Source organism: Lottia gigantea (assembly GCF_000327385.1).
Source record: "Lottia gigantea unplaced genomic scaffold LOTGIsca_4, whole genome shotgun sequence".
Classification (NCBI taxonomy): Eukaryota; Metazoa; Mollusca; class Gastropoda; family Lottiidae; genus Lottia; species Lottia gigantea.
Genome location: NW_008709379.1, coordinates 5,958,009 through 5,973,314, shown reverse-complemented (window position 1 = coordinate 5,973,314; position 15,306 = coordinate 5,958,009). Strand labels below are relative to the sequence as shown.

General features: G+C 35.5%; 1 protein-coding gene across 1 annotated transcript; it reads left to right on the top strand.

Annotated features, from left to right (window-relative positions):
* Window positions 1-1,239: 1,239 nt before the first annotated feature.
* Window positions 1,240-4,033, top strand: LOTGIDRAFT_153918 (hypothetical protein; the record flags this gene model as incomplete). Its single annotated transcript, XM_009059914.1, has 2 exons — window positions 1,240-1,788; window positions 3,950-4,033. 2 exons carry the CDS (start codon window positions 1,240-1,242, stop codon window positions 4,031-4,033), a joined length of 633 nt encoding a protein of 210 aa, XP_009058162.1.
* Between the last annotated feature and the right edge of the window lie 11,273 nt (window positions 4,034-15,306).

The window sequence follows — 15,306 nt, the reverse complement described above, 5'->3', positions numbered from 1 at the left end:
CTAATCGCCCATGAATGTAACAAAAAAGCTTATGATCTACCATTGAAATTTCATCTATAATTAATATTTGTAAGTTGCGATATTTACATCTTAATGTATTAATAGTTTCTTGTCCCAATGGTTGATAGGGTGGAAATAAGAACCCCTTTCTTATTGAAAAACTGCTGTGAATAGTTGACGCTCCAATATTAAAAGCACTCACCCCAGTTGGTGCGGTTAAGAGAACAGTGATATCATCTAAACTTTCCGCAGTTTTCGCAAAAATTCATTAACTTTGTTCAGACAATACTGGCGAACGTCATAAAAAACCTGAGATTGTATTTCATTCAGGGATCTAAGTAAGGGAATAGCATCACTTTTCGAAATAGTATATTAGTTTCAGTGCGAACTCTGCTACTTTGACCTTTATCATATAACATGTCGAGAATTTGAGGTGTATTGTCATCTTCATTTTGCAAAGGTCGTGAAAATTCGAACAGGTAAATGTAGTGAAAATTCACTGCTCTTAATAAGCGTTTGTTTAAATATTGTAAGTGAAAATATAGCACAACTCGAAAAAACAAGTGAATTATTATAGAGCTAAAAGATTATGTAGTCAGACTAATTTATTTATGACCTATAATATGCTTAACAGACGACACTAAGTGTTGTTTGCTTTTATCCCCTCAGCATAACACCAATAACAAAGCAAGTCAGTGGTTCTCCCACATGTGGTTTTATCTCTAAAATTTCGGATCTCAATCGGTTTATTAAACCAGCTTTAAAAAATTCTGCTATTTCCTCGGCTATCGAGACAGTAAATAATGTTTGGGCTAAAAACGTGGCGATAGCACTTAAGAATCATTATGATTCACAGCTGGCTGAAAAAATTTCCTTGATCAAAGCACGCAATATTACGGAATCAAATTTTAAACAATTCACTTTCGAAGCAATAAATTGGGCTAAGAAGTCATATCGCCGACTCCAAAAAGATACCCTTGATCAATTTGATAAAATCATACACTCTTTTAAAGACGTAGGTGTGGTGGAAGACATGGAAGCTGAATCTCAACCAGTTTCTACACCAAACAGACATCAGTTACCATTAATCGCAGATGTAAGACCTACGCCGAAAGCAAAAGAACTCCATCACCTTCTGGCCTTAGTACTTCGCAAGAACCACTATCCATAAGGAAGAAACCTCACACTGATAGACGTACTTTACCATTACCAACTTTTACTGCAACTCCAACCACACCAATGACGACGCCAAGATCGAACCCTGAAACACCGAAACCTCAACGTACCAATACTCGCCGCCGCTTAAGTTTAACCACCTCACCCCCATCTCCAGCCTGTAAACCACGACGTCATAATAATGAGAAGGATAAATCCAAATGGTCTATTCCCACACTCACCAAACCAACAGTTATCATTGGATCTTCCAACATCAGCAACATCCCGTTCCTACATCCAGATACCCAAGCCGAATCTTACCCTGGTGTCCGAATTCAGCATATCAATACATTACTCTCCAAGATCTCTCCAACGACCATTCCGAAAAAGGTGTTATTTCATGTTGGCCTAAATAATAAACAGGAATCAGGAGAATCCATACACAGAAGAATGCTGGAACTCCTCAAACTTGCCAAGTCGAAATTTCCGTCTGCTACCCTTTACGCCACACAGATTCCTTACTCAAAGGAGCTACAATTAGCTGAACCTCATTTAGTCAATAACCTCCAGAAGTTCAACAGTCTATTATATCATAAACCGTCTACCAATGCTATTCCTCGCTTCAATGGAGTGGTCAGTGTCATTTCGGATAACATCCACTGGATGTCCCCCACTGCAAAAAGTATTTATTTTTCATGGGTCTCCCATTTAAACTGAACGCGGGGGAAATGCTCTAAAATTAGGAGAAACTGTGGTTAACCTCAGTTCCCGAAAACTTTCTCCCCTTGAAGAAAGAGTTTTAGATAGAGGTCTAACATTTATTCCGACATCTAAAACTCTTTCCCATGAACCAATTTTATCGTCGGTTGAACACGTCAATAGGACTTTTAAGTTAAATTTCTTTTTTCGGAATAGACTCGGCAGAGGCAAGCGAATACCGTTCATTGAAAAGTCTGGTTGGACTCCACCAGACAGCGCGATTGACTCAGATATTTTGGCTACTTGCGATAAATTACATGAAGAAATATCTCATTTACCTCTGGTGAATGAAAAACACAACCTCACCAAGTTTGAAAGGAAAGCTTTGAATAGCCTAAAAAACGATCAGAACATTATAATACGAAAGAGTGACAAAGTCAGTTGCTGTGTCATTCAGAATCGCGAAGACTACATTTTTGAATAAGAGAAACAATTGAACAATGCTAATCATTACCGTGTACTTGATCAACCTATTTTCATGGAAACTGCGCAAAAGATAAACAATATTTTAAAAACTTTAGTAAACAAACAATTTATTTCTGATTCCCAATATGACTATCTTTCAGCGAAACCCGAAGTCCGTCAACGTCACATTTATACTTTACCGAAGATTCACAAAAACCCGGAAACTGAATGGTCATTAGCCAATAGGATTCCTAAAGGCAGGCCTATTATCTCAGATTGCGCGAGCGAATCCTACCGTGTTTCTGAATACATTGACCATTTTTTACTTCCATTAGCGTGTAAGCATCCGTCATATCTTAAGGATACCACCGATTTTGTTGAAAAAATTAAAAGCTTGAATGTTCCTCCAAACGCAAGATTTATCTCATTAGATGTTACGAGTATGTATACCAATATTGATAATAAAACCGGTTTAGACGCTGTCCGAAAGGCCTTTCTTCGAAATCCCTGCGTAGATAGACCCGACAAAGAAATATTAGAACTTTTGGAATTATGTCTAACGCGAAATGACTTTGCCTTTAATGAAAAAATTTATCTCCAGACTTCAGGCACCGTGATGGGCAAAAGATTTGCGCCGAGTTATGCAAATATCTTTATGGCTGAGTGGGAACTGGAAATTTCTTCCATTTCCCCTTTTGAACCTTTCTTCTATGGAAGGTTTCTTGACGATATTTTTATTATTTGGACCGAGTCTTTAACAAATTTTTGGCAATATTTTGAAATTTTAAATAATCACCACCCTTCTGTAAAACTAACTGCGAATATTTCTGAACAAAGTATGGATTTTTTGGATACTACGGTATTCAAAGGACCAAGTTTCTCTCAAACAAACAAGTTAGACATCAAAATATTTTTTAAACCAACGGATACTCACCAACTTTTATATAAAAACTCTTTTCACCCAAAAGATACTTTTACGGGAATAATCAAATCACAAATTTTGCGTTTTTTTAGAATTTGCACTCAAAAAGTAGATTTTGATGCAGCTTGTAGACTAGTTTTCAGTAAATTAAGAGAGAGGGGCTATTCCAAACGATTCTTGCGCAAAATTAAAAATGACACTGTTTTGGACCTTTTGAACCCCCTCCTCCAATAAATAACTTTGGCGCAATACCATGTAGAGGTTTTCGGTGTCGCACCTGTGAACATATCCATATGTCTCATTATTTTCAAAATAAAAAAAACGGAAAAATATTTGAAATTAAAGAACGTCTCACGTGTACGGATAAAAACATCATTTACCTAATTTCGTGTAAAAAATGTGACAAACAATACGTCGGCGAAACCCAGAACGCGTTGCGAACTCGATTTAGCGGCCATCGCTTTGATATAATTCATAGCAAAAATAGACCAATTTCTCATCATTTTAATTTACCTGACCATTCCATTGAAGACCTACTTATCATGCCTATTGAATCAATTCCTGACTCTGATCTTATCAAACCAAAAACCAAACGATTACAGAGAGAAAGCTACTGGATGGACCAACTCCAAACAGTGGCTCCAAATGGACTTAACATCCAGCATGATAATCAAATGATTCCATTTGTTGCCACCTTTAATCATACAGCTGCCAAAACCTCATCCATCGTCAAACAGTATTACAGTGAATTACAGAACAGACTTCCGAATGTATATACCAAACGACTTGTAATTGCCTATAAGCGCAATAAAAACCTTAGTAATTTTCTGGTCCGTGGTAGACTCGATCCCATTGAATCCAATAATACTTGACCTCCTTCTCTATTTTCTAGCTCATTAAGTTTAATATATTCTAATCCTTATATATAGATGTTTATCTTTTCAGAACCTATAAATACTCTTTTCTTTTAGAACTGGTAACAAGAAAACTTTCATATTATAGACTTTTGTTTATTTAGATTACTCGTGGTTGTTTTTTGAACTTAATACTAACTATGCTAACTTCACCTTATCTTGTATTGAACATTTATCTCTTTATTTGTGACCTTGGCCAGTGCTTTACATAGAAGTTTTTAGGAACTTCTTCACTCGTAACACCAATAACCAAACATTGCAGTATAATGTATCTTGCAGATAGAGTTCTATTAATGGTACAGACAAACAGACAAAATTCGAACTGGTTAATGTATCAAAAAGTCACTGCTCTAAATAAGTGTATGTTTTAATATAAGGGGAAATTTTGCAAAAAATTTAAAAAAAAACTGTGAATTATTATAGAGTTGAAAGATAGTGTAATTAGATTAATTTATTTATGACCTATAATAATCTTAGCAGAAGATAAAATTGCCACTTTCTTTTATTGATTAGAGCAGTCGGAAGCCAGTTGAATTGGTGCCTGCTAGGCTATTAAGTGCTGTGGGTTAGAATCCCGCTCTGTATTCTGATTCCACGGTCAGTGTTTGCTAAAGACAGCCCGCTGTTTGCATTTATTCCCTCAGCCTAACTAACACCAATAACCAAAACTGTTGTGTGTATCTTGCAGATAGAGTTCTATTAATGGTACAGAAAAAATTCGAACAGGTTAATTTATCAAAAATTCACTACTCTACATGAGTGTATGTTAAATTATTGTAAGTGAAAATTTAAAAAAAAAAAGCTATTTTTATAAGTGTTAAAAGATTACATAATCAGATTAATCTGTTTATGACCCAAACTACTTCACACCTGCATGTCAAAAGTTCATATGGATAGCTTTCCTATCATATTATCTAACCTGTTATAACACCTGTCAATCATTTTAATCCCCACAATCTACAGATTTTTATCACATTTTTTATCAACATTTAACACTTTTATGCCTATTTTCACAAATTCAATTTTGTATTAAACCACCCATGTCACATATCGTTGATAAGAGAAAATTGAGTAGATCCTGAATATACAAACCATATTGCTAGGAGTTAGAACCCTCAGTCGAAAAAAACCCAATATTTTTAAAACATATTTTAATGGATTATTGTCACATATCATTGAAAAGATAATCAAAAGGGAATTACAAAATTGAAAAAAAAATAATTTTCTGTGTTTATTAGAAAAGGTCATACAGCCGTCCAAAGTTGTCAAAAATGTTAATTTTTGAATGGCTATTAAACCGAAAGTTAATATTTTTCAACCAATATGAGTACACCTGTGGATAGCTGAGGTCAAGAACATCATACAGTGAAATTTTCAAGGTCATCGAAGGTCAAGGTCAAATGATCAAAAAATTCAAACGAATATAAAAAAATTCAAATTCGAAATTCAAAATTCTTTTCCAACAAACTGTAGACAAGGTTACAAAGTTTTAATAGACACCAAAATCATAAAAATCGGATAAAAAATGGAGGACTAATTAATTTTTTTGCTAAAATAGGTCAGTCCGAGGCGACGGCTTATGCATCACTTCCGGTTTGGATTTTTGTTCATTCTGACTGACAGACAATAAATATGGTTTTTGCCAACATCTGAAATTTACACCGGAAGTGGGGGTGCCAGGCGTGATTTAAAAAAACCGGAAGTTCTCATGCAAAAACCGGAAGTGATAGAAAAATCTTGATTGTATAAATTTATTTGTATGGACATTCTGTATATGTCCTGTGAATTTCAGATCAATCGGATAATTAGCGGCTGAATTAGAAATTTTGAGCTTTTTTGAAAATTTTGGATTCAAATTTTTTTGACAAAAATATTTAAAATTTTTTTTTAGCCTCACCAGATACGTCTTATAACAATGAACATATTAAAGAAAATTTCAGGTAAGTCGGTTCATAAATAAGCCCTACAGACTTGAATAAGATAAACATAACGAAAACAAAGCGTGACAAATCGATAGATTTGCCACGCAATGACGCTTGGGTTTAGTATTTGTATTGCACGAGTCTCTTGGTGTACACAGTTTCATAAGATGAAAACTGCAGCTTATTTTGTGTCTACAAGAAATCTGGACGGAATGGGCATATAAAAATGGTTTGCAATAGGTCTTTGCCATCAATTTAAACGAATTGTGCAACGTATTTTTTAGTTACCTCAAAATATTGAATGCGAATTTTTTCCAAGAAATTAGGTATATCAAATTGTGGTCAACGCATGAAAGTATAATGGATAAATTTATCGCCAAATAAACCACATGCTTAGTATAAATCCTTTGAAATCCTGATATTTGTGATTCAATGGAGAAGAAAATTTAGAATAAAAGTTGATGGGTATCTTGTTCTTCAAATAAAAAAAACAACTACTGTTTTACTTTCTATAAAATTGGTACCTGAACACCGGAAAGCCAAAGAAGTAAAGGAAACATTAGTTCATGATTATGTTACACCTAGGTTTGATTTCTCTAACAGCTTACTTTTCGGTATGCCTTCGTATCAAATTCAGAAATTACAGCTTATCTAGGATTTTGCTGGTCGGCTGGTTGCCAGATTGTCACCCCAGGCACGTGATACTATCATACAGCCCGTTTTGCTTCGCAAGCTTCATGTCGAGAGCAGAATTTGCTTCAAAATTCTGAGCATTATCTTCAAAATTATTTGCTTGCGTACAGCGCCGTGTTACCTTAGTGAGCTAGTGATTGTTCGGAGACTTTTTTTCTTAGAAAATGTTTATTAACATAGTAATATAAATTATTTACATATCATAATAATATACAAATACAAAAAGAAATACAATATTTCGCAAAAAGTATAGATCCTCCACAGACAGGAAGTACTTACTTTATTTTCCTTTCATTTTATAAATGAAGTTATTTACATTTTAAAATGTGAAATATGTACAGATAAAACAAGGCCTGTCGTAATATATACATACAAAGTGAAAGTAAAAGCATGGTTATTGACTTATCTATTTATTTAATTACTAAGAAAAAAGTAGTTATATTTGTAATTTCCATTCTTTAGAAATATAAAAGTAATGAAAATAGCAACACAGTACTTTTACAGCATCATTTCTTTTACAAAATAGATAACATTCTGCCCTGAAACCCGCCAATCGGAAGTAGATAAAAATATTTAACGAGTTATTGCCTTTTTTCTTGGTAACTTTTCTTTAATTTTTAGATTTTAAACGGGTTAGGCACAATTCTCGATAGATTTTGACGAAACTTGGGAATTGAAAATAGAAAAATTAGAACTAATTCATGTGAGTTATTGACCTCAAACTTGAAACCGCATTTAATTTTAGCTCGATCCCTGTAGGATTTTGTTATGTTATCATCAAACTGAACAACCGTCTTCATTAGTTCAAATGGTGTAGAAAAGTTTGATAACAAACACTCACACCAATTTTCGTCAAAATCCATCAAGAATTGTTTACGAGCTAAAAATTTAACGCGTATTCAAGAACAAGGTCAATAGCTCTAAAAAATATTTTACGATTCTTTTGATTTTCGATAGGTCACATCCTTAGGTTATTACAAACACACGAGGTTTCGTCAAAATCTGTTAATAAGAGTGTTTACGTGCTAACATTGAACGTATTTTCAAGAACAATGACAAAAACTCATACTAATAATTTTTCGATTTTTCTGATTTTTAATAGGCTTCTTCCTTGGGTAATTACTCACACTAAGTTTCATCTAAATCAGTGCATTCGAGCTACAAATTGAATGCATTTTCAAGAACAAAGGCAGTAACTCATACTAAATATTTTTGGATCTTTCTAATTTTCAATAGGGTTCATACCTTGGTGATTACAAACAATCAGTCAAGAATTCTGACTTCTAGATTGTTTACGAGCAATTGAGGACGGACTACGATATACGCCCTCGTTTCATGCGGGCGTATACAAACGGAACCAAAGTTTTGTCTAATTTAAACTAGAATGCCAATTTATCAATTTTTCTTTTAGAAAAAGAAGGCAAGAGTTTAGAATGGATTCGCTTCCAGTGGATGCTAATATCGCAAACTAGGTAGTTGTTCGTAGTATGTGTTAGTTGGATTGGTTCAAATTGGATGATTCTGTGTTGTTGGTTTGGTTGTTCAAAGATGTCGGCACAATCAAATATAGGTGCGAACAAGCTGGTAGTGTTCGTCTAAACCAAAGTCACTGTTGCCTGCAAGAAAAGGTTGCAGCTTGCTTCCGCGAAAGATGACACAAAACTTTTTTCATGAATTTATTAAAACAAAACAAAATCAAATGATCTGGATGAGTTTTTCAAAGAACCAAGAATACCCTACTACACTAGCCCAAGTAGGACTAGCATGAAGTCAGACCATAGAGAGCTTACCATTAAGAACACAAATGCATCACATGCCGTCTGTGCCATAAGTGATGGAGCACCATCAGGAGGAAAGGAATCCGAAGGCATTTCACTGCCACTGTTGTGCTACCCTGAAACTGACAGAATTTATTTGTTTGTTTGATAAAGAGGTTCAACTTCTTGCCTCGATAGTATTCTTTGACATACCAGCCACACCATTGTTAGCCACGGACGGGGATCATGTGCTGACTGCTTCATCCCTTAAAGACATTACAAGATGAGCTCTATGTAAACAGTATGAGGCAGATATGGTACATGCAGCAGATGCCATGGGGTGTGGACATACCTATCTGGACAGTAGACGTTGTCGTTCTGGTCTTTGCCCTAGTCAAAAAGGGACAGTAACAACTGCATTAACTATGTCTTTATTTTGTGATAGGCAAAACCGTATTAGAAGTTTCAAGACTTGTGTCACTTTGTGTTGTGTCATTTGCGAATGACAATACTTAGTTGCAAATATATTCCTAAAAAGTGCAGAAAGGTTTTCCAATGTCTAAGTTTTACCAGTTGCCCTATGGCAATTAATTAAATCTTCTCCTTACCGTTCCAAAGGAAGCTCTAAGTTGAGTAAGAAATGTGACTTAAAGACCATTTTTTTACTAACATTACTTAGTCTCAGAAACTAGATTTTTTTCACGCTCGCCGTTGAAATTTGAGCGTTTAAATCCATGTGTATCCAGAATTATCTCGTTTGAAAGTTATAAAGACGAGTTCTCTTTTCTTGAAACACTGCCATACATAAAAAAGAAATATAGAGAAATAGTATGTATAATTCCTTGTTTGAAGTATTTTTAAAGAAATTATTTGATTTTCTTACGTTTCCAGTACTTTGAAGACTATTTACAAATATTAAAGACTAAAATCAAGAGAATGTTTGTTTGTCCTCGACTTTACTCAGCTTTAGAAAATCAAATTTAATAAAGAACTGTAAGGGTTCGCCATCTGTTCGTTCCTTAGTATCAGAAACGGAATTTTTATAATCAGTAATAGTGTTCACAGCTCATCGTCGAAATTTGAGCCTTTAAATGTGTCCAGAATTATACGCGTGTGGAAGTTGAAATGACGACTCGTCTTTTCTCGAGACTATAGAGCATATAGAAAAGAAATATATTGAAACAGGAAAGTGAAATTTCTAGTTTGAGGTATTCTGAAGGAATTATGCGATTTTCGTACTATTCAAAACCCAAATCAACCGCGTACCGTACCAGTCGGTACCAGGTAATACTCAACCGTTAGAAAAGCAATATGACTCAACCCCACAGTCCGATATAATCGGGCGACTTTTAGGGATCCTGTTTGGAATGAATCATTCCTTTACATGATTCTTGGATTTGAATGGTCTTATTGGCAAGCTTTCTGATTCATTCTATACTAAGTCTAAACCCTTGATCAACCTGAATTTGTTTCAAAAGGCAGTTTGTACTGGTTTTGGTGTTTGGCTGTATAATGACATCATAATGATATTATTAATTGGAACTTTCAGAATAAATAGGAGGCATATTTCTCGACAAACTTTAAAGTTTAGATTTACTTACATAAACCTTTTTGTATAGTTTTGGTGTTAGAAAATTAACGTGTGAATTTTTTTCAGTTAAAACTTTCAGATACGTTAAGGGACGCATTTCTGGAATTTAAATAATAAAAATATTTGTTTTGTAAAAATAATAAAAAATATTGCAAATTTCACTCTAACTGCATTGGTTCTTTTCAACAAAGAAGATAAGAAGTTGAATTTAAAATACTATTAATGATTTTCAACAATCGTACAATATATATGAATATTTCTTTGAGATAGTTAATATAACAAGTGGTTGCCTAGCAAGATGCGCCCACTTTCCTGATACATTTTCAGTACATCAAGAGCGATCACCATTCTGTAATTTGTGCAAGATATTGTTGATTTAATCAAACACACAAATTTCAAACCGTCACCTCTTTTGCGTTAACAAGCCAACTAATTTTGATGAAATAACTCAAATTCCATTGATCGAAATACATAATTATGGAATATAATTACATTTGTGTAGTCTGGAAACTATCGTTATTGAGTTACGGCCCCGTGTTCAATTATAGGAATATCAGAGTTACTTCCCATATTAGGCCTTTTTAATCGTGATTTTGTTGAAGCAAGCCACTTTCCAAAGGCCTAAAGAAATTTGAATTTTTATTGTATTAATTTAATTAATTTATATTTCTCCTAGGATAATTTATGGAATGTATGATCGAGCGTCATACTGCACATAGAACTTAAGTCTTAAGATAGCAATCCAGTTTATAATTTGAATTTAATCAGGCACGAAGCCAACACGTGGTTTTGTTGGTGACTAAAAACAGTTCGCTACAGGTCATTTCAGCATAGCTTGTTCAACAAAGCAGAGTATCAGTTTCGCCCTATACCCCTTTTTACTTCCGAGATTGTCTTCGTTTAGGTTTTCCACATTCCCGCTGCATATGACCTCCATTGGTCCGTTATTTCACCTCCGGTGTTAGTTTTGGCAATCCACTTTGCCATGGTGCCGACAATGCACATTGAACTCTTGGGATGGATTCTTATAGCCATGGTGCCGACGATGTAGCAATACACACTTTACTTCTTGTGTGGCTTTTGGAGCCATGATGCCGAAAATGCACACTGTACTTCCTTGTTGGCTTCTGATAGCCATGGTGCCGACAATGCACTGCACTCTTTTGATGGCTTTTTATAGCCATGGTGCCGACAATGCACACTGTACTCTTTGATGGCCTTTGTTAGCCATGGTGCCGACAATGCACACTGTTCTCTTTTGATGGTGTTTTATAGCCATGGTGCCGACTATGCACACTGTACTCTTTTGATGGCGTTTTATAGCCATGCTGCCGACAATGCCCACTGTACTCTTTTGATGGCGCTTTATAGCCATGGTGCCGACAATGCACACTGTACTCTTTTGATGGCGTTTTATAGCCATGGTGCCGAGAATGCACACTGAATGCACACTGAACCCTTTTGATGGTTTTTGATAGCCATAGTGCCGAGCATGCACACTGTACTCTTTTTGAGGATGTTTATCCATGGTGCCTACACTGCACGTTGTTTTGTTAGATACCAAATACCACCAGCAACATGGATTCTCTTGAAGTCATGTGGGCGCAAATCCAGTTGCAGAAATGGCGGTGTTCTGTGGATTCTTCACAATGCTGATTGTGTACATCGGTGCATCGTTTCTCTTCAACAGAATTCATGCTGAAATCAACTATTTTTCAGAAGTATCTAGATGTCGGCACCAACCAATCCAAGAGTTTCTAAAAGGAAATCCAGATTACCTTTGAGTACTAATTCTATGAAGAAAAAGGCAAATGGTGGATCTAGTAACATCGCTGAAGAATCTAGTAGTTCTGTTGGTGGATCTACAATTGATGCTGGTGGACTTCATGTATGCAGTCTCTCCCAAGAAGCCGAGGATTGAATTGTGGATAAACTCTTTAATAAACTTTCAAACCATGGTCTTCTTCAAACTTCGGCAGTTGGTGAAGTGTTATCCAATCAACAAGCGGGGGCTATATCATCTGAAGATATACCGTCTAACCTTTCTTTGGATGGGAATATATCAGGTACTTCTGATTTGAGTATTGGGAACAATCCCTCTACTTCTAACTCTATATATTCTTATAATCTGGGTATATCTGCCCATGTGTCAGATAAGCTCAAATCCTGTATTTGGCAGAAAGTTTTTGTAGAATTTTCCTCGTTATTGCCTGAAGGACTATCTGAAGGATTCAATATCGATATTGAAAACTCTGGAAATGACAAACTTCTAAAGATTGTTTCAAAACCTAAGTCAAAGGTGCTAAACATAGAAAATTGGCTCAAAGCATTCCACATTTTCATGGATATATATTTGCAGAAATATCCAAATTCTTATTCGGGGCTTTTAGCCTATTCTGCACTCATACAGGATTTGAGTAAATCTTATGGCCAAAAGGCATTTCTATTTTATGATTCATCTTTTAGAAATCACATGCAGTCTCAGCCACTTCAGTGGGGAATTTTGCATTCTGAACTTTGGCTGCGTGTCACAACACTTTACGGAGCCCGTTCTCAAAATAAGGAACCTCCAAAGCAAAAACGTATGTGTTACGCCTTTAATCAGAAAAACGGTTGTACGCGTACAAAATGTACGTACAATCATCTCTGTCTGAAGTGTGGTGGTCAATCATACTCGTTGTAGGTATTTTAAAACAGATGTATCTAAGAGTTTTAATCAGGACGATTCTGAATGAATCCAATCTTCAAATAATTCCTTTCGTGCCTCTCGCAAACAAAACACACAGCCACAGGCTACCAACGCCGATACATCCTCATAAATTGTATAATGTTCTTGATGGTTATGATTCTATAGAACGAGACTTCCTAGTGCGTGGTTTCCAGGAAGGTTTTCAGCACCTCCCTTTAAGAGTATTATTTGTTCACCTCTTGGTCTCGTTCCGAAGTCATCTAGTGCAGACGGAAAACTCTCCTATAGAGTCATTCACGATCTTTCATTTCCGAATGGTAACTCGATTAATTCCTTCATAGACAAATGCTTCACGGAAGTTGCATACGATTCTATCGATGACGTTATTTCTATTGTCAAAATGTTGGGCCGAGGGTGTCTCATGGCCAAAAGCGATATTCTCGATGCTTATCGTCATACCAATTCATCCCTCCGATTACAAGTTACTGGGTTTCACCATTCAAAATGGCAAAAATTTAAACTATTATTTTGATACTTTTATTTACAATTTTAACGGAAAATGTATGTTTCTGTACGACAATTGGTTATCTTCAGATACTATCAAATTGTATACAGACGCCGCGTCGACCAAAGGGTTCGCGGCAGTTTTCAGTTCTCGATGGTTCGCTTTTCCTTAGTCCAATGAATTAAGATCTATGCACATCAATGCCATGGAGCTGTTTCCAATAATAGTTGCTATGGAAACGTGGGGAGCATTAACGAAAAATCACAAAACAATTTTTCTAACCGATAACGAAAGCACCAAATTTGTCATAAATAAAATGTCCTCTAAGTGTCCGCTAATGATGCGCCTCGTTCGCAGATTAGTTATTACTACCCTTACTCATAATATTGTTTTTAAATCAAAACACATCCCCGGGAAAATAAATACTTTGAGTGACTCTTTATCTCGTTTGATGTTTCAGAAAGCCAGGGAAATAGCACCTTATTTGGATTCGGAGCCTTTTCCCGTTCCACTGCAGTTTTTGTCGGTTTAGATGGAGTCGCTTGTAAAATCCTGGAATCTGCAATGTCACCGTCGACATTGACCTCTTACAAAAATTATTGGTTGAAATTTACTCAATTTTGTCATCATAGAAATTATCCTACACTGTTGCCGATTACTCAGATTTGTTTAATAAATTTTTTGGCATTTTTATTTGATTCTGGGTATGCTCCCAGCACCATTGCCTCTTCAGCATCTGCTATAGAGTATGTGCATAAATTATCTTCTCTCGAAAATTCGTCCGATTCCTTTTTGGTTAGGAAATTTATCAAAGGTGCCCAAAATTTGAAACCTTCTACAGATAGTCGACTTCCAATTACTAAGGGATTGCTGAAGCGTTTGGTAGATGCTATACCGATAGTCGTATCCCTACATTCTCACCAAATTTTGATTAGAGCCATATTTACTCTCAGCCTTCCTTCGTATGGGTGAAATATGCTTGAAATCAAACAAGGATCCATCCTTCGAAATTCAAGTGTCGGATTTGAGTATACAGGTGATAAACCTGTTGGTTTAAAACTTAATTTACGTAACTTTAAGCATAAAAAATCAACATCTCCTGTGTGCATTCATATATCAGCAATGTCTGGCGATTCAAGTTTATGCCCAATTATCTGTTTACATACTTATTTAATTTTATGTCCTCATGAAACTGGCCCACTTTTTCAATTAATGGATGGATCTCCAATTTCGTATTCTTTCATAACTAAAAAACTGAAAAATATTTTAGAATTCTTGAATTTGAATCCTAAGCTTTACAAATCGCATTCGTTTAGAATTGGCGCCGCGAGTAGTGCATTTATTTACGGTCATTCAGAGGACGCCATTCGTTGTTAATGTGTCAATAAGTTCCAAAGCTTTTACGTCAGATCGGAAGGTTAGTCACAATATTCCATTTTGAAGGAAAGCTTTGTTCCACAATATGTAGGTAGCGTAATGCAATTCAGTTAATGTTATGTGGAATTGGTATCAATGCGTTCGCTCAGCGCAAGCTTTGTAGGGTCTCTTTGCATTACGTATGAGCACAGGTTTCTGAGTAAAATATCAGTTTTTCCTGGGTGGCATCGAAGTCCGGTGATCAAAGGTGTTCCGCTAACATTGTTGTAGGTATATGTTTAGACGCTATAATATTTTATTTAGATTTTAACACATTTTGTTTTTGATGTTTTAAATGATTTACTACTTATGGGTTTGAATAATTGCATCCTTTAAGACGTCAGCACGAGGCTGGTCATTAGGGTCAAGATCTGTTTTGGTCAAACTGTATCGCGTGTGTGTTTTGAGTTTTTTGCGGACCTTGGATGGGTGGGTCTTCACGTTAACGTGATGACTTTGGCGGAATTTTATCTCCCATCTTTTCGATGGCTTTGTATATATTTTAAATTCTTTTGTTATATTCAAATTGCATTACAATTTATTTGCATATTGTTATCGTCATTTATCTTAAATTTGAA